Here is a 19749-nt window from a genome sequence, read left to right as displayed (position 1 = left end):
GGAGGTGACAGGCCTTCCTGACCATCTCTCTCGGCCTTCTAAGTCCCCAAAACATGACCCCTGGGTGTGTGGTGGCCTGGGGAGATCATTTTGCCCAGCCCCTGCCTCCTGCCCATTCCTTCTCATTTTGAAAAATTCTTGCTTCCTCTTCCTCCTTTCTCTCCCTCCCTTCCTTTCTCCCTCACCCTCTGCCTGCTCCTCCCTGCTGACCTGAGAGCCTGAGGCCCCCACAGGGAAGGTGACTGGTCAGCTCCCCAGTCTCAGGGAAGAGGGACAGCAGTGTGCCGTCCGTGGGCACATAGAGGATCCAGGGAGTCAGAACTCCGGAGCAGACCAGGCGCCCAGAGACCTAGAGACGGGGAGAAGTTGACAGCTCTCCCGTTCCTGCCCCCCTCCCAAGGTCTCAGGAACTAAAGCTTTGGGCAGGAAAGGCCCTCATCCCTCCCTCGGGTCCACAGAGAGATGGACCAGTCCTCAGAGGCCATTGTCTGCAACACTAATACCTTGGCTGTCATTCAGTAGTCATGACTGTTAATTATGGCCTTTAATAATTCATCATTAGCACTTCTACCACATTCAGGAGAGTGTAGTACTGGAATTAGCCTACAGAGGGCAAGAAATTGTGGCTTGTAAACAAAAGTTTGTTCAATATGCAAATTACCCCAAGTTACCTTGTGATCCTTTGATCAATCCATTGAATGACGGCTGATGCCTGCCTGACACCAGCCTAGGCCACTCCCAGCCACCTGGACCTCCTGCTCCCTGAGGCCCTTGGCTGTCTTGGTCCCGTCCCTATCTGCCCCCACAGGGGATTCAGAAGCAAGCCAAGCCTGGCATCCAAGCTTTACCTGGCCACTACCCACCTGTTCATTCTCACTCTCCTCCCTTGCCCACACCTGTCGCACCGGTAGGTGCACCACGCTTCTCAACTTCCAGGCCTTTCTTATGTTTCAAATGTCTCATTGTCTCCTCATCATCCAGCCCAACCCAGGCTGAGTTTGACCTGAGTTTCCAAAGCTCTCCGTGTCTATGGAATTCATCTCAGCCTTAAGACCAGACATTGTTGCCACTGTCATGCTGTCATGTTTTCACCCTGTTATTCTTTCCAAGCCAAGAGGAGTTGGCTGAGGCCGGAAGCCAGGGGCTGAGACGCAGGGCTGGGTGCAAGTCTGGGTGTAGATGCCCGGGAGACTAAAGAGAGAGACCATGAGGTCAAGAGGTGGCCTTTCTAGGTGAGCGTGTGGAGTGTGACATCGCTGTGAACAGGAGTGAGCAAGTGTGAGAGGAAGAGCACCTACAGGCCAGGCCCTGTGTGTGAGCAGCCAGCGGTGGAAGGCTCCAGGCTTGGGCTTAGCTGCAACGATAAACGAATTCTCTATCTGCTGTCCATTACGGTAGCCACTAGCCACCGTGGCTGTAGAGCACTTGACATGTGGACAGTGCCACCGAAGGACTCCATTTTAAATTTTATTGTAATTAATTTTAAAAGCTACCTGTGGCTCATGGCTACCGTATTGGGCAGCAGGGTAAAGGAGGGAGTATGCCTCTCACTACATATGCACAACTCTACACGTGGGTACGCGTGTGCACGTGCAATGCGTGCACACGCACGTATGAGGGCACGCCAGGTGACACCGAGTGTCAGGGCGGTGGTGGTGGCAGAGCCCCGCCGTGCAGCCCCGCCTGTGTCATGTGGTTTGGGGCCAGAATGTGGTTCCAGTGTGTGTGCAGGACAGGAGGGGAGGGGGACAAAGGGGCCATTGTATCACATTGCCGGCTCGAGCCCTCCTCCCCGCTGACATCACAGCTGCCCTAAATACAGCTGCCCAGACCCGCTCCCCGAGACCCGCTGCCTGCACGGAGGCACAGTGCGGACTTCCCACCCTGCTGCTCCGTGGGCTCACCTTTGCTTCTCTGTGAGGGAATGGGTCATGCTCCTGCAGCTGATTTTTCAGTCAAAGCCAGACCGAAAATTCTAGAAAGAGAGGAGGCTTCATTTGGACCTTTTACCTTTTTGCTCTCTCTCTCTCGGAATCGTGGGTCCATTTCGGGCTCGACCCCATCTCCTGGCAGGATTCTCTACAACCGAAACGTGGCGGATTTTCCCTCTTTTTTTTCCAGCTCCTTAACTGTCAGCTCCCCAGGTGCCTCCGAGACATTCCTAGACAGAGCTGGCTGAGGTTGAGAGGGGCTTCCCTGCTGAGCGTGGACGCCTCAGGCCAGGGGCACACAAGGCCCGGTGGGGCTGAATGTGGGGCTCTCAATGCCAAGACCCACAGGAGGAGGGAGAGCGAGGTGGGTTCCCCCGGCCTCCCCTGAGCGGATGAGAACGCGCCCACCCACCTAGGAGTAAACTGCGTCGGTGTCCAAAGGGGCCCTGTACCTGGGCGGTGGGGGGGGGACGAGGAAGGGTCTGTGTACGTGCGGACTGCTTCCACACACAGATGGCGACCTGAGGGACGGGCCTAAGCGTTTGAGACGTGTGTACATAGGCGTGACAGAGGGCACAGGAGACTCTGTGTGATGAGGATGAAAGGGGGACAGTAGAGCAGAGAGGAGTGTGGGGGAAATGAGGAGAGGCTGGAGGGGTGGGGCCCATCCTCAAGTCCAGGGCCGCAGGGCTCTAGTGCGGATGAGCAGCTGTGTCTCTGTGTCTCCTCCCAGGTGTGTGCTCCGGAGGGTACCAAATGGGGCTGAGAGATGTCCATGGATCAGGAAGCAAGACCCTGGAAGAAGGATGGCTCTTGTCTCAGAGGGTAATCAGGCCCTTATACACACAGAGGTCCAGTGCTTTGCAGAGGATGTGCATGGCAAGGCCCGGAGGGAGGTGAGTTTGGTGCACATGGGTGCTGGAGAGAGTGGGGTTTTCTCTGCATAAGACAGTGGAGCAAAAGGAAAATGGGGTAGGGTGGGGACCAGAGCACATTTTAGAACAAGGAGGCCACATATTCAAGTGCTAGGTGACTTCACTGCTGTGAGGCAAACGCCTCCCGCTCCTCAAGCCTTCTGGAAACTCTGACACATGCAGAGGCCTGGTGTGAGGAGATGTTCTGGAAAGTGCCTGAGTTCTGGGTTTGGGTCGATCTGAAGTGGAGATACAGGAAGGACCATGAAAACAGCACTGTGGTAGTGGGATGAATTGGGAGATTGGGATTGACATATATACACTAATATGTATAAAATATTAACTAAGAAGAACCTGCTGTATAAAAAAAATTAATTTAATTTAATTTAAAAATTAAAAAAAAAGAGCACTGCCCGATAAAAATACAAAGTGAGGCACACATGTGATTTTTCATTTTCTAGCAGCCATATTAAAAATATAAAAAGAAACGGGATGTTAATTTTAATAAGATATTTTATTTAACCCAATATAAGCCCAAATATTATCATTTCATCAGTACATTTGCAGCACATCTCAGTTTGGAAGCCACATTTCAAATGCTCAGTGGCCACAGGTGGCCAGCTGCTGACGCGGGATTGGACAGCAGGTCAGAGCCAACGAGCAGGCGAATTTCAAGCTCCACCCTAATTCACAGGGAGAGCTTGAACTTTCCTTAGAATGGAAATTGAGTCCATTTAATCCGGATCTTAGGGGACAGGGAGATCTCACTGACCTCTGGTTTTGCGGTGACCATGTGAGTGTTTGTATGTCATAAAGTCTCTGTTCTTGGGAGCTGCCAGATGCCAGGCACTCACCTAGTTCTCCCAAATTCTCACAAAAGCCTCAAGACAGTTATAATTAATGTCTATGAGTAAAATGTCAGAACTGTGATTGGAACCCTGCTCCCTCTGGCTCCAAATCCCTGCAGGCACACCAAGGGAGCTCTCTATAACATGGGGTCTAAGTGTGTACGTGCATGTAACTCAAGAATAAGGAAGAAGTGTGCAGGTGGGGGCTGAGGCCAGCTGTAGGGGTCCCTGTGTCCCCATGTCTGGCAGAGGGCCTTCTCACCAATTTGAGAGGTGGTGAGCTACCATCTAGAGTCAGGCCATGCGCGAGGGCTGTGTTTGGGATACAGGTGGAGACACTGGGTCCTGTGGGCATTGTGGGTGTGGCACTGGAGGGGATCAAGTCTCAGGGTGGAGGGGAACACAACAGCTATTTGTCCTCGGCGGTGAGGGGCTGGGGTGTGACTGCCAGGTGGACTCTTGCCCCCTCGCCCTCCCCACGTGCTGCCAGGGTGGCTGGGCATGCGTGTGTCTGTGCCCAGGCACAGCTCTCTGTCCTCCGCAGTCACGCCATGCCCCCAGCCCCTGTCTGGGCCACTTCCTCCCGGCCAGCAGCCAGGCTCCCGTGTGCTCCTGGTAGCTGAGCTGGGAGGGAGGCGCTGCCAAGATCCCAAGGCAAAGTCGCGCAGCAAAGGGAAGTGTGGCGCGGGCCTCGTACTCTCCCATCCTGGCCAGCACAGGAAGAGCGCATAGGCCCAGGGTGAGAGCATGAGACCTGGAGAAGGCGGTCCCCTCCTCACGGGGTGGGGGGCAGGGATCAGGGAGGAGCCACCCCAGACAGCCGGCTGACCCGAGTGGAGCTTCCCATCTGAGCAGATTCTGTGCAGCTCCAGGTTTCAGCCAGATGAGGGGCCCCGGGGAGAGGAAATTGCACATGAGAAGTCAGAAAGCCCATGTGGTTGGGGGTTGTTACCTAAAGAGTTCTTCAGCCAACAAACGTTTATTGAGCACATAAGCTGTGAGAGCTCGGAGCCTCTTCCTGCCTCCACAGATGCTTCTGGGATGAACTAACTACTAATGGGTGTGGGGTGGCCAGCAGGGAAGAGGGAGGCACCCACAAGATAATGGTAGAAGCTTTAGCCATGGCCTTGCTCACCTCACCCCCTTTGCCCAGAGAGGAGGAGCAACCTCCTTAAGAGCTCGGAGTGGGGCTTCCCCGGTGGCGCAGTGGTTAAGAATCGGCCTGCCAATGCAGGGGACACGGGTTCGAGCCCTGGTCTGGGCAGATCGCACATGCCGCGGAGCAACTAAGCCCGTGAGCCACAACTACTGAGCCTGTGCATCTGGAGCCGGTGCTCCACAACAGGAGAGGCCGCGACAGTGAGAGGCCTGCACACCGCGATGAAGAGTGGGCCCCGCTCGCCGCAACTGGAGAAAGCCCTCGCACAGAAAGGAAGACCCAACACAGCCAATAAATAAATAAATAAATTTATTTAAAAAAAAAAAAAAAAAAAAAAAAAGAGCTCGGAGTGGCCCAGACCTGATGGCTTCCCTTCACATTCTTTCCGAGCAACCTTCCTGAGTGCCTACTGTGTGCGGGTACTGCACCCCTTGGGGGCACACAGAATCTTGCCTTCCTGGAGCTTACATTCTAGGGCCAAAGCGGACCCCAACAAGGCGCTCATACAGGGCACATCCTATGCGAGAGCAAGGAGGCTGGGCAGAGGGTGCTCTCTGAGCAGGGGAAAGGCCTCTGTAAAGACCTGCCATTTGAGCAGAGGCCAAAATGATTACACTAAGGGGAAGTTGTGTGGACATCGGGGCTGGGGGTTCCCGGCAGAGGGAAGAGCGGAGTCAAAGGCCCTGAAACAGGGGTGTGTTAGAAGGCAGTGCAGCTGGAGCACGCAAGCAGGGGGAGGCGTGGTGATGAGGTCAGAGGGGTGGACGGGGTCTCTATGCCTGGCCAAGAGTGTGGATTTACTCTCGGTGTCACAGGAAGGCAGAGGAGAGTTGACAGCAGAGGGGCGAGACTCCCTGATTTTTCTTTTTAAAGGATGGGCCCAACTGGTGTTGGAGGCGAGACTGAAGGGGCAGGGAGGAGGCAGGGAGGCCACAGGGAGGCTGTTGTGGGGGTCCGGGGTGAGATCCTGGAGCTGGCCTGGGAAGGTCGTTGTGGAAGCCGTGAGATGTGGATGGATTCAGGACATTTTTTGAAGGTGGGGATTCTGGGAAGTGAGAGAAAGGAGAGGGGGGTCCAGGAGCAACTTGGGGTCCTCATGACCCCCTTGCCTATACCTTCCTGAAGAGCAGGATGCAATGTTCAGAAACTCAGCCCTCCTCTGGGGTCCTTGGCTCTGGGGGCACCACCATTAGACTGGGGGCTGCTCTGGCTGTTTCAGCCTCCCCTCAGTCCCCAGGTTGGGCCCTTGCCTCCAGGTGAGAGAAAACTCCCATCATCCCCCCTACCTTCCCCCTACACACACACACACACACACACACACACACACACACACACGGGGAAAAGGGGTGATTAAGCATCAGCTCCAGGACAGTGGGTGGGGCCCAGGCCTAGTGTGAGGGGCTTAGAAAGGGGTGGAGAGGCCTCCGGGTGCGCTTGTCTGTATTCTCTTGGAGCTGCCCCCGGGGTCAGGGGCCTGGGCCAAAAGGCCCTTCTTCTCCCTCCCCCTCCTTAACTGGGTCCCCTCTGGGGCTTAGTCTCTGGCCTGTCCTCCCAAGGGAGCATGAGCTGTGAGACTGGATGTGCCCTGGATGGTAGGGGCAGGGGTGGAGCCGGCCTGCTTTGGTTGCAGCCACCTGAGAAGAACAAGCTGTGGCTGCTTCCTGGTCAGCCAATCTCTCCAGGGCTCACGTGGGGACCAAGCTAAGCTGGTGACACCAAGCTCAACAAGGGCTGGGCAGTGTCCTGCGGACCTCGACCCTGTCCCTGAGGAGTGCACCGGGAGGGGTCACTGATCCGGGTCACTAATTCAGGATCCTGCACCCCAACCCCCTCTCCATATCTAGGTTATGACTCCCAAAGGGGCCTCGCCCCAGGACATCTGGATGGGTAAGAGCCTGGATCTCCTGCTTCCAGAACCCCTCAACATTCCAGAAGGCAGCGTGGAGGTGGACATGCCAGGTTTGAATCCAAGCTCTGCCACTTGCCTGCTCTGTGACCTTGGGTAAGTCACTCATTCTCTCTCGGACTCAGTGTCCTTGTCTATAAAATGGGGATAGTGATCCAGTTATCCCTCGCTATTAGGTTCATGTGAGGATTACTATCAGGGCTGCATATGCAGGTCCTTCCCTCTTACTTTCAGAGAATTTGAGAAACGGTAAAATGCCAAGAGTCCAGAGGGCAAGCTGGCAGCTCCTGGCTACGTCTAAGGGCTCCCACAAGGCAGAAAGGGAAACAGAGGCAATGAGGGCTGGGAAGGAGGCTGCTGAGAGGAAGGCACAGCAATAGACGAGCAGAACAGCAGGTTTTATTCTGGGGCTCCTGATCCCAGACACCCTCAGCCCAGCCCATCCTCATCGCTCTGCTTATTCTCGGCCTGGGGTCCACTGGTACGCGAGCTGGAGTCAGAAGGAAGGATGTGGCCATGGGTCGTGGCTGCTCTGTGAGTGGGGAGAGAAGGGAGGAGGAGGCCGGGGCTGGAACTGGAGCAGCAAAGAGAAGAGAGAGTGGGGGTCTGCGAGGACCAGGCCCCGGTTCTCCTGCCTTCCCCACCCGGACCCTCTGACTCCGAGTGCTTGGCACTGGGGGCCACACACCTGGCACCGCTGGGCACCCCCCACCACTGCCTCGGAGGGGCAGACAGGTCTGTGTGCCCTTTCCCATCCGCCTCCCTCACCTGCCCCAGCCTTGAGATGGAGGCCACCTTACTCCCAGAAAAGAGGCTGGCACTGCCCAGCCGGACCCACCTCTGTGGGCCCTCAGTGCTGGTCCAGGATGAGGGGCACCCGGGCGCTGTCCACTCGCGGGGGCAGCCGCTCGCCTGTGCGCACATTGAACATGGGCAGGGTAGAGAGTGGCCGGGGCACCTCTCGGCTAGCTGCCATCTGTCGCAGCTCCTCTGTATTCCCGCGGATGGTGCAATGGTGGACCATCTGGATACTGGGGGCACAGGGCCAGCAGAATCATCAGCTCTGGGAGTCAGCACCCACTTTGGGGTCCAGCCTGGCACTATCTCTGAGCCACCCTGCAGTCTTCCCCACCTACAATGTGTGGGGAGACACACACAGGATGCGTGGGGGAGGACAAACAGGAAGTTCTATGGTGTCAGCTTAGTGCCCAGTGACTGAGGCATGGGGTCTGGGTGCAGACATCCTGGATTCAAAGCTGTGTGTCCTTTGCAAGTTGCTTAACCACTCTGTGCTTCAGTTTCCTCAACTGTAAAATGGGGATAATAATAGAACCTACTTCCTAGGATTGTTATGGAGATTAAATGAGAAAATGCAGGCTGGGTGTTTAGAAAAGTGCCTGGCACATGGTAAGAGTTCCTGAGATACTAAGACATGAATAGAATAGATACCTACAGTGGTACTTATTACCAGAAGCCAGTGTTTGCTGGGCTCTATATTGTTTTTATATTCTGATGATCCCCTGTGTCCCTTCTAGCAATCAGTTCCCTCTTCCAATACTCTCTCCCAGCACTGAACATCCCTCCCCTCCCCATCATCCCCATCTTAGTCTGGCAAACCTACCTCCTCCACCTTTTCCTAGCTTTTGCCCAAGTTCTTTCCTGCTGGGCTTTGACTGCCTATCTTTTGGACCCTCAGACCTGGGCTCCACTCCCTCTGTAACTTGACCCCCTCCCACCCTGCCCCAGGCTGTCCCCAGCATTGCTTAACTCCAGACACTGAGTCTTGCTTCCTGTCTGTGTTTTGGACCAAGGCTCCTTGAGGCTGGAATGAGGCCCCACCCTCACCGGGCTGGAAGCCCCAGCAGCGTCCAAAGGACTGACTACCACACCCTTTAGTAAGTCCTACCTGAGCTCTAGCTCCAGTTTCCCCTAAGAAGGCTGAGGCTCGTTCTCATCTGACATTCTCATGGGCTTGCTTTCTGCTGTCCAGGAGCAACTTTAGTTCATTTTGAGAAGCAGGGTAGCACAGTGGTTAAGCATGAGAACCTGCTTTGGGTCTGAGTGTGAGTTCCACTGCTTACTGGCTGTGTTACCCTGTGTAAGTTACTTAACCTCTCTGTGTCACCATTTCCTTGACTGTAATGCAGTTGTTGTATGAATTAAGTGAGTTGAGGCAGAAAAAGCATTTACATCTACTGGTCAGCATGCAGCAAAAGATAGCTATTATTGTGGGGAGACTTCCATTGCTATTATTATCGTTGGTGTTGTTTTATTATAGTAGGCCCACTGATAAAGTTGGCCTCCAGTGGAAGGATGTTTTCGAGCCCTTTCACATGAACGCACCCACATTTGTGGGCTCAGCCTGGAGACCTTTTCCCAGACTACCTGGTTGCTGGGTCAGACAAACAACAGGGACTTTTCAGTACAGACAATAAGAACTGGTTTTCTTAAAGGGGTGGGGGCCCCAGGCAGGGTGGAAGCAATCCCACTTACTGCTGGATTACTGATCAAATCCGGGAGGAGGAAATGATCCCCACCCATGCCCGTGTCTCAAGTAGTGGACACAGACTCCAGCTAGAAGCCTGAGAGATCAGACTACAGAAAAGATTTTCTAGCTTCCTACTGAATGTGCCACCCTCCTCCCCAGGGGAGTAAGACCAAGTACTTTCTGGCCAGTAGGAGGAGGTGGAGTCACCCTCTTAAGGCTAGGGGAGGGTCAAGATGAGCTATTGAGTCTGGAATTTGGCAAGCAGAGTTGTCCAAAACACAAGTTTCCATTCGCAGGCAAAGGGAGGCTGAGAGGGGAAGGGAGCAGGAAGCGTGTGGCAGTGGAGGGGGCCGGGCAGGTAATGATCCCTCGGGCGGGGGAGGCCTTAGTTGATGGGCCTCCTCCCCACTCCCAGCCCCACATCTGGGTCTCATTACTCTAGTAACACACACAGGTGGAAAAATGTTCTGGGGACATGTTTCCAGAACAGGAGCAGAAGTCAGACTCGCGGTGCCCTCCTCTGCGGTCCTTCCACATCAGCACTTGGGCAGAAAAACCAACTGACAGGCATTCTCACACACACACACACACACACACACACGCACGCACAGGCACACACAGCCGCTTGAGCCCTGATTCTGACACACAGATCACAGGAGAGGATTGTTGGGCTGGAGGTTGGGCTAGAGGATGTTCTGACCTATAAAATCTGACACAGGTGAAAACCAGGCAGCAGAATCACAATTTTGGATAATTTGGAAAATGAACCTGAACAAGCAGAAAGAAAAAAAAAAATAGGATTTTGTAGAAATAAATCAACACACAATCCAAACCAACAAGGGCTAATATCCCGCGCGCGCGCGAGCACACACACGCGGGCGCGCAGGGTAAAATTGGTTATTGACTCGAAATTGATGGAGGAAGCATAGTTTCCTGACACCAGCAGAGCTAGAAAGTTGACCCAGGAAAGGCAGACCTGGTGGAAGTAGCTGGCCAGAAGAGTTACCCGCAGTGGCAGGAAACGACACTCATCAAATCTGGCACAGGCCCCCAAATTGAGGAATAAAATCCTCCTTGTAAAATTTACATAGAAAATCATTGATTCCAGTGGGGGAAAATTCTACCAAATAAAAATGAAAGCAGAAAAAAAAGCAAATCTTTTTCATTGCTTTGTATAAAAAGTTGATCAAGGAATTAAATCGACTTAGATAGGTCAAGGAATTACATTTACGTTCACTCTGGAACATTTATTCCCCATAAAAATTCAAAAATGTTGGTATAATTCTGATTCTAAAAATGTTTGTATTGTTTAACCCAATGGATTTATATGGTGGGGTCAAAATGGTGGGTTTAAGGCACCCTAAAATCATCTGGCGAGAACATACACACCACGTGGGTCCACCTGCTTGGCTCACTCAGCCACAGCCCTTCTTCCCAGGCTCCCTGGCATGTCAGATGCCCACACTACCTGGCATCTCCCGTCTGCCCCACCCAGGGGGGAACAATGGGGCCACTGTGACCCTCACAAGATTCTGGTGGCCTCACAATGTTCCCCTGAGGCCACCACAGGGATAACCTTACCACCCCCTGCACCTGAGGCACAACTCTGCCGAGGCCAGCGTGGATGATCACCCTTAGCCCTCCTTCTGGCCACCCAGGGCAAGGCTCCGGCCAGAGCCCTACCAGGAAGCCTCTGGGGGAACCAGGAACTGGGACGCACCTCCCGCACTGAGGAGCAACTCAGGGGAGACTTCCAGCCACCATCCTGGAGGTCCTCGCACCCAGTTCCCTTCACCCACCCCAGGAAGAGATGCAGAAAGACACTTCGCTGCCACCCCCATCTGAGCCCTTGGCCTCAAACACTGCCCTGGGTGCAGTCCAGCAGGCCAGCACGTCCGGACTCCCGAGCAAGAGAGGGACTGGGTGCCACGCCTCCTCCAAAGCCCACCGGAAGCCCGACATATCCAAGGTGATCCTGGGGGTCTTGGCGAACAAGGGGGCGCGCAACCGCGTGTCCCTGGCTACCCTGAGGAACGCCGTTGCCACCAGTGGCTACAACATGACCCGCGACGCCTGGCGCTTCAAGCGAGCGCTCAAGGGGCTGGTGGACAAGGGCATGCTCAAGCAGGTGACAGGCAAGGGGGCCACAGGCCCCATCTTCACGGGCCAGAAGCATGCCTCCAAGTTCAAGCTCAAGGCAAAGAGACGGCAACAGCAGCAGCAGCGGCAGTCTGGGCGGCGCCGGCCTGCGCCGGTTGCCCACGGGCTCCAAGCAGGGAAACAAGAGGCTCGCCAAGGGGGTTCGCAGGGAGGCCAAATGCTGCTGAAGTTAACCAGGCAGGCTGGGCAAGCAGGGAGGGGTGTCAGGCCTGCCACAGGCTCCGTGCAGTGGGAATAAAAGGAGCCTAACTTATTTCACACCTGCCTCCTGGAATCTCTGGGGTTCAAGGGAGAGGGAGAGAAAGAGGTCTGGGGGCACAGAGGAAAGGTAAGGCCGTGGGTGGGGAAAACCTGGGCAAAATAAGAGTGAGATAGCTTTGGGAAGGACTGGAGGAATTGAAAGCATCCAGATATTAGCTGATCCAACCGCATCATCTTGCAGGTGAAGAAACTGAGGCCAGAAAGAGTCACAGCAATTGTGTGGCAGAAAGCAGCCTAGAACCCAAGTGTCTGACTCACAGCGAATCGTGGTTGTGTGTGTGCGCGTGTGTGTGCGCGCGTGTGCACGTGCACGCACTGGAAGCCTTTTAAGATGCTTTTTAAAGTTGCTTCTCAAACCCTTTCTCCCAGGGTGGCAGCAGATCCCTGAAGCCTGGCTAGGTCCCCTCTCCTGTCCCACTTTAGACTCCTCCATGGAGACCAGAAAATGAGAAAGCCAAGCCAGGATAGGTTGGGCCCAGCGCCCAGCCAGCCGAGGGCTGGAGCTCACAGGCCAAGGGTGGCTTCATCATCCCAGAGTAATTTGGTTTGTCCGTTGCTCATGGAGGTTGGAGGGTCCGGCTTGATAGTCTAGGAGACCTCCCACCCAGACCCCAGATTTCCCCTACTCACTCAGAGGTGGCCAGGTCTCTCTTCAACCTGTGGAAAAACAAGGGAGGGGATTAGCTATTATCCACAAACCCTCCTGGTGCCAGGCCAGGCGAGGGGCCCTTCCACCTTTCCTGGCTGAGGACTCTGCTCCCTGAGGGCTCTGGGTCCCCACGCGGCACAAGTGCCACACGGAATCCCACAACGTGAACACCAGCCCCAGTGCCCTCCCTGTCCTCGGCCCCCACACTCACCGACCCTCTCGCCGGCAGCACATAACATAGGCCAGCAGCAGGCTGAGCAGTAGGGCCACCAGCAGGGGCACCAGGAGGGTGACCAGTGCGTCGGTCAGGAATTCTCGGGCTGTGGCCTCGGTGGGTGGGCAGAAGAACGGGTCGTGCTCCAGGATCCCATCACCTGGAGTGGGTACCTCGTCTGCAGGCTCTGGCACTGACTTGTCCACCTGCTCAGAGAGCCCAGGGCTGACCCAGGAGTGGATGGCTAGACACAGAGAACCTCAGGACACAGGGCAGGAGTTCTGGGGCCACCCTGCTCCACGCAACTGCAGGGATTCCTCCTGCCTGGCCTCCCCCAGCTCATGTGACCGAGCAGGACAAGCACTGGTCTAGGTGCCAGGAAAGAAACTCTAGGAGCGGCAGGACCATACAACGGTTAGAGCACAGCTCTCAAGTCTGACTGCCTGGGTTTGAACCCTGTTCCAGACTAGTGCTGTGCTGCAATGACTTACCTCTAGGTGCCTCGGTTTTCTCATCTGTAAAGTAGGGACGCTAATAGTGGTACCTGTCTCCTGGGTGGTTGTGAGGATAAAACATGTTGATTGCATAGTGCATTGCCCATGGCGAGTGCTCAAGAATGTTGATTACCAGTTCCTGCCTGTGCTGTCCGTCAAGTCACAGGAAGGGTTCCTAGCCCTGGGAATAAGATCTCTAGGGACCCTAGACACCTCAACTCAATATCCCAAAGAGCAGTAGTGAGCATCTTTGGTTTATAACATGGGGGGGTGAGAGCTATCTGTCCCTTATTTTAGGCCAATTTGCTAAGTGGCACCTTAGAGGAAAACAGAGCTGTCACACAGAGGCCCTAGGTGGAGAAGGGAGTTTGGAGCCATCCTGTGGGAGTGATTGTGCTAGCTGTTCCGTTGGGCACAGCTGGGGCTCCAGGAGCTGGTGATCCTTTGTCTGGATTATGGGCTCTGTTGCCCTCTTGTGGGAGAAGGTAGAACGTGTGTGTGTGTGCGCGCATGCGCGCGCGTAGATAATTGAAGAAACAGGGAAATGGGATGGGATGGGGATGGAGGAGGCCGTGATGGGGGCCATGCCCCGCCCCCACCCCTAGAACCAGGGTCCCTCCTCACCAACGACACATTGCACCAGTCAACTCGGAAGTGAGGTGCCAAGGTGTCATAGCAGGACAGCAATGGAGGCTGGCCCTGGGCACAGCGAGCTTGGCTGTCGGGGGATGCCGCCATCTTCAGGCAGGTGGAGAAGGGTGAGGCAGAGCCCACCTTGATGTATACCCTGGGCCCAGATAGAAACCACGATCAGAAAATTGGGGGTATCCCTGGGCACTGGAGATTTGAGGGTTACGGCCACCCTGAGATCTGGGGTTATGGTGAGAGTACACAGAGCACCCCAGTCTTCTGGGGGCCTTGGCCCCCAGGAATGTCCTTTGATGGATGGATCTATCATGTCCTTATGGGCACCAGAAAGTGCAGAGTTCAGGGTAACTAGGGTTTGGGCCCAGGAAGGGCAAGAGGGAGGAGATGAGGGGGTGGCCAGAAGGAAGTGGACAGTGATGTGATGCTGGGAGGTAAAGATGCGCATGATGAGCGAGCAAGTGGTAAAGCCCCACTTGGACGTCAGGGAGACCCATGCTCTATGCCCACTACCTAGACAAAAGGCAAGCTGCCCCCTCCTCCAGGAAGCCCTCCTGGGCTGCATGCCTACCCTTCCTTGCGGCCCTCGATAGGAAGGGGGACTCGGCCCCCACGGTCCAAGGCAGAGGTGATGTTGAGCAGCTGGAGTTCCCCTGGCTCCCAGAGCCCCCCCAAGGCTGTGAGGAAACGGCCGGCAGGTGTCGAGGGCAGCACCTCCTCTACATCATGGCTGCGCACCAGGAACTCAGCCTGGTATGGTAGCAGGGGGCCTGGGAGGGCCAGGTGGGCACCTTAGGCCTCACCCAGCCCCCAGCCCTGCGTGGATCCTTCCTAAGCCTCCCCCCATCCAAGCTGGTCCCCGTATCCCCTCAGCTCCTTTCCTTCCTCCCTAATACCCCCTATATCACAGGCCTCAAACGCTCTTCCTCCACACCCACAGCCTCAATTACTCGCCCAAGGCTCCACCGTCTATCAGCAGAGCAGCCGAGAATACAACTCCAGAGTCTTTCCAGGGTGCCCTGCTCCCCGCTACTCACTTCTACACCCGCCTTCCAGGGGAGATCCCCCAAGACTGGCATTGGTTGGCTAGGGGTGGGGCGGGGCTGGCGGTACCTTCTGGGTCTCCAATCAACAGCACCAGCCTCTGCCGGGTGGTGTCAAAGCTGTCCCGATTGTAGGCTGTGACCTGGAGGACGGGGTAGAGGGCTGAGAGGTGGGGTTAGGAGAGAACCGTGGTGCGGCTGGGCCTGGTGGGAGAAGACTGAGATAGCCCACCAAGTTAGAGGCATGTGAGTCATGTAAATGAGTGCACACCGGGTCCCTGTTGCCTGCGACACAGCCCACTGGGGCCCCTACTGTTACCTCGATGACCTGGCGTCCGCGATCTGCTGGGGTGGCAGTGCCGTAGAGAAAGCCAGGCTGGTGGGGGCTGCGCTGGGCGTAGCGGAGCCACCTGGGCAGGTCTGGGTGTCCCTGGAGGTGGGCGTGGTAGGTGATAGGGACCGTGTCTGGGACAGCTGGTGGAAGGGAGGAGAGGGGATTGGAGACACAACAGGAGCCTTCACCAGCCCTGGGCCAGGCGACCCCAGCCCACCCCAGTGCCCCTCAGGCCCCTCTCACCGACGACGAGCTCAGGAAGGTGCAGGAAGTTTTCGCGGTCCAGGGTGTGTACAAAGATGCGGCCCACGAGCGGGTGCAGGGTGGTCTGCTGGGCCTCGGTGCGCCCCAGCCCTGCCAGGAGACCTGTGGGGACCCACGACCCCCAGACACACGGCCCAGCCTCAATCCTGGCCAGGGAATAAGGTCCCCTCTTCCACCCAGACCCTAGTGGCCCTGAGGGAGTAGAGAAATGTGAGAGAGGAGGTGGATGGATTTGCTGGCTCCCAGGAAGGATGGGTTGGGGCCCTGGCTGTGCCACACACTTTAATCAGTGACAAGATCCAGACCTTAGTTTGGTTTGGATTCACGGAAAGCCCCTCACTCCTCATTTTAGGCCTCCATTGAGGGTCACAATGGGCCGGGACTGACGTCTGGCTGAAAGGAGTGTGGGGTGTGTGAGTGTGTGTCTGTGTGTGTGAGTGTGAGTGTGTGTTAAGAGCACTTGGAAAAGAACCCCAAGCTGACTGTGGGAGGCTGGAGGGGGTAGGAGGGAGGGAGAGGTAAGGACCCCTTGGAGGGTGCAGGTAGCCATTCTGGGGCCCCCACCCACCTCCCCTAATATACAGAGGAGATAGGGCCCACACTAGAGGCCACTAGGAGCTGAGCAAAGGGGAGCCAGAGCCCAGAGCCCCAGGGAGAGGACCTGCCCCAGTGACCCTCACACTCTCTCAGGGCCAAATTTAGCCTGGACCCAGAAAGAAGCCAGCCCATTAAAGGGCCCATGGCGCTCTGGGCCTGTGCAGTTAGGCCCAGCCTAGCCTAGGACACCTCGCCCCTCAGAGTTCCCAACCAGCCCCCCATATCCCAGCTCCCAGCCCCATTTCCCTAGAGCCCCATCGGCTGTGGAATTTACACCCCAAAGTCCCTGTGGCCCCTGCCTCACCCCGACCCCCAACCCCTCCCCTGAGGAACTTCTCACCCCCTCAACCTGGGCCTCTCCCCTGAGGAAGACCCCAACTTACCCACAAGGAGAGAAATCCAGATTAGCACTGCTGCCATGGCTGCCCCAACCTGGCCCTGTCTGTGAGTGACAGAGACAGGAGCAGGGAGGGGGGAGGAGGGGGGGGAGGGGGAGGACGGAGGGGGAGGGGGAGGGACGGGAAGATGTCCCAGAGCAGCTGGGCCTGGCTTCAGCCAGCGGGACCCTCCCCTTCCCCACCCAGAGCAGGCACTAAATCTAGGGTGGACACCCTCCTCACAGGATGAGGTCCCTCCAATCATCCCCTTCTTGGGGCCAGAGTATATTTTCTAAACCACCAACCTGACTGCCTGAGGCCCCCCTTAAAGCCCTAATGGCTTCCATTGCCCTGAGCTCCGCAGCGGCTGATGGCTTTCAGGCCCTGCCTGTACCTGGCCATCCCGTCTAGAATCCCCTTTCTTCCTCCTTATCCCTCCCCGCACACACGCTACCCCAGGCTTCCGCCCTGCCTCCCTCTGCTGCCCCACAACCTGATAATCTCTCCTGAGTCTATACCCCTTTGCACGAGCTCTTCCCTCTGCCTGGAGCTCCCTTCCTGCCCTCATCCTACCTTTCATCCTACCTTCTACTCACCTTTCAAGACGCAGCACAGGCATCCTCTCCTCTCTGAAGACTTTCTGTCCTCCCTCCTGTGTGGCACAGCCAACCACACAGTGTTGCAGGGTGGCCTGGGATCTTATGATCTTTGCATCCCTGGACCTGGCACAGGGCCTGGCAACTAGCAGGTGTAGGGGGCAAGGTGACAGCTTCATGAACAGCACATGAGGGCACCCACTCACCCAGCCCTCTCCTCAGACTAGGCACCCCCAGCATGCCCCCCAGGTCCGGGAAGAGAGAGAGCCTTGGACAGAACCAACCAGGTAGAGACAGGGAGTAAAGGAGGCCTACAGGCCTGGACATGAATCCCACCTTGACCCATTCACTGGAGAATATGGCCTTGAAAAAGTCATCTGCCCTCTCTAGGCTCTGTTTCCACAACTACAGAGTGGCAAGAACAGTGCTCTCCTCTTGGTGTCCTTGTGAGGAATCCACAAAATCATGAATTCAGCACATATTTACAGAGCACCTGCTATGTACCAAGCACTGAGGGGGGCAGAGATGAGCAGCCCCTACTCAGGTGGAGCTCTCATGCCAGCAGGTGATGACAGCTACCCTCTGCCTGCTACTATGCTGAAGGTTTTACATAGATTTACATATAGTAACTCATCCCATCCCCACGGCAGTTCCATGAAGCAGGTACCGTCTTTGTCCCCATTTTACAGATGAGAAAACTGAGGCATGAAGGGTGTATAACTTTCCTGAGGCCACACTATAGACAGCTGAATGCATGTAAAGACCTCAGCCCAGTGCCTGACTCAGTCCAGGATGCCGCCAATGTCCTTGCCGGTGGGGTACCACTTCCCCTTCCTTCCTGCATCTGCCAAAGGATCTCAGTACAGGTGTGATGGAAGCGGTGTGCCCTTCTTTCCCTGGACTACCCATTCAGACCAAGCAGATGCCCTGAGAAGGAGGCAGGGTACTGTGGGTGCCAGCGTTCCAAAATCCTCGGTACCTGTGTGAACATCCTTCCTGGGCCTTGAGACATAGGGGGTTGCCACCTCACCCCCATAGGTGAATGCCCCAGGCAAGGACATCTGGGACCTGCCCTGAGTCAGCCTGAGAGGGAGGGTGTTGGCCTGCAGATTGGGGTGACCGGTGGGCATGTTACTCAGTCCTTGTCCCTTCCTGTCTCTCCCCACGTGACCATCCCACCTGTCCTTGGATAGCCAGCAAATTCCAGAATGAGTGTCCACTTAGGCTCTCAGACAGGGCAGGGTATGTCCCAGAGTCACCTTGGTACCTCTCTGCCTTCTCAGAGATGGAGGGCAAGAGGAAGAAAGGAGGCAGAGGAAAGTCAGAGGGCTCTGGGGGAGCAGGCAGAGGTGCCAGAGCCTGGCTAGCTGCCCAGGCCTCAGCCCCTCAGTGGCTCCATGTGATTCCCTCCCTCCCTGGCTGCAGCCTCTCCTGCTATTTTTAGAGCCACCCAATCACACCCTCAGCTGTCTTAAGGTGGCATTGCCCGAACCCAGTGCCACCAGGCCCACTGAGGCCAGCCTTTCTTACTGATCCTTCTCTCTCTCCCCAAAATCAAGGGAACCAGGGACTGGGCCAGGAGCCAGCTGGAAGTCCTTGAAAGTCTCCTCTGCCCCACAGATGACCTCCCCACCTCAGAGCTGTCTGGATTGCAATCTGCTGCTATAACACTGAGTACCTTCTGTTCCTTGAGGCTTAAGGGTGGTGGTGGGGCGGGGGTTGTCACAGGGTCTTTAAACCTATTCTGGAAATTTTAAAATAAAACTAAAGTATATAGAATAATATAATGAGCCCCCATGTATCAATCAGCCAGCTTCAGCAATGATCAACTTATGGCCAATCTCATTTCATCTAGAGCCCTCCCAGTTAATTTCCTCTGTCAATATTTCAGTGTGAATCTTTGAAAGATAATGACTTTTTAAAAATATAATCACAATTAAACTACCCAATGACATTTTTTACCATAAGGTTAATAATAATTCCTTAATATCAGATCTATAGTGCTCAAATTTCCAATTTCTCATAAATGTCTTTTTTTTTTTTTTACAATGTATTTGTTTGAATCAGGATCCAAATAAGATACACACATTGCAACTGATTGATAAGTCTCTTTGAAATCTCTTTAAGTCTTTGGAGTCCCCCTCCAACTAACTCTCTCTCTCTCTCTCTCTCTGCCCTTGGGGTAACCAGGTCATTTGTCGTGTAATTTCCCAGTCTGGATTTTGCTGATTGCATCTCTACTGTGTTCTTTAAAATATTCCTCTGACCTCTGTACTTCTTATAAATTGTATTTCCTGGACATTGTTTTTTTCTTGTAAATTGTAGTTGGATCGAGAGTCCTGATCAGGTGTAGATTCCACCTTCTTTGGCAAGACCACTTCATAGGTGGTCATAGGAGCCCATCTTGAGCTCCTGATTTTGTCCTATCCAGCTGGAGCATCCATCTGGGTGAACTGGAGGGTCAGTTCTGCATCTGGGTTTTTCTCAGCCTTGTCTCCAAAAGCCCAGCCCAGGTTCCCATGCCTCTGCTTTACTCCTGCGACTCCAGCCCTGACCTCAGCTAGCTGATTCTCTGTCCCTGCTGCTTTGCCTTCCGCACCTGTCTCCCCAGCTTTCTGTCCCATCTTGGCCCGTCAATGTCTCAGTTTAATCTCTTTGGTCCTTTGTCCCTGTCTCTCCCCATCTCAATGAATGTTTGCTGAATAAATGAATGATTGATTGAATAATATATCATCTCCCCAACTCTCTCATTCCACTTCCGTCTCTATGAACCTGTTTTTTTTTAATCTCTGAGAGCTATATTTTCTTCATCTGCATCTAAAACGTAGGGTTAGATGTTGGCATGAGGGACAAAGGAAAGGGGTTCTCG

The 19749-nt window shown here is 55.0% G+C and overlaps 2 protein-coding genes across 5 annotated transcripts; one reads left to right on the top strand and one right to left on the bottom strand.

Moving 5' to 3' along the window:
- Positions 1-7137: 7137 nt before the first annotated feature.
- SGCA (sarcoglycan alpha) lies at positions 7138-16923 on the bottom strand. 4 transcript variants are annotated; one of them, XM_028483687.2, is made up of 12 exons: positions 16881-16923; positions 16291-16349; positions 15290-15412; positions 15032-15186; positions 14783-14855; positions 14241-14439; positions 13649-13811; positions 12528-12736; positions 12298-12324; positions 9947-10014; positions 7597-7789; positions 7138-7290 (listed from the first exon to the last, which is right to left on the bottom strand). In XM_028483687.2, exons 1-12 carry the CDS (start codon positions 16901-16903, stop codon positions 7188-7190), a joined length of 1395 nt encoding a protein of 464 aa, XP_028339488.1. In that variant the 5' UTR covers positions 16904-16923; the 3' UTR covers positions 7138-7187. The 4 variants fall into 4 exon arrangements, with proteins under 4 accessions (XP_028339488.1, XP_028339487.1, XP_028339489.1 ...); XM_028483686.1 differs by having other exon boundaries at positions 7138-7332; positions 16881-16918; XM_028483688.2 differs by lacking the exon at positions 9947-10014 and having other exon boundaries at positions 16881-16918.
- LOC112066596 (spermatid-specific linker histone H1-like protein) lies at positions 10973-11664 on the top strand. The gene is given in 2 exon segments (XM_024130381.3): positions 10973-11493; positions 11495-11664. Coding segments are annotated over 2 exon segments (516 nt in total). The 5' UTR covers positions 10973-11056; the 3' UTR covers positions 11574-11664.
- Positions 16924-19749: the final 2826 nt, after the last annotated feature.

This window comes from Physeter macrocephalus, unplaced genomic scaffold (genome assembly GCF_002837175.3).
Source record: "Physeter macrocephalus isolate SW-GA unplaced genomic scaffold, ASM283717v5 random_59, whole genome shotgun sequence".
Lineage (NCBI taxonomy): Eukaryota > Metazoa > Chordata > Mammalia > Artiodactyla > Physeteridae > Physeter > Physeter macrocephalus.
This window is presented reverse-complemented; position numbering and strand designations above follow the sequence as displayed.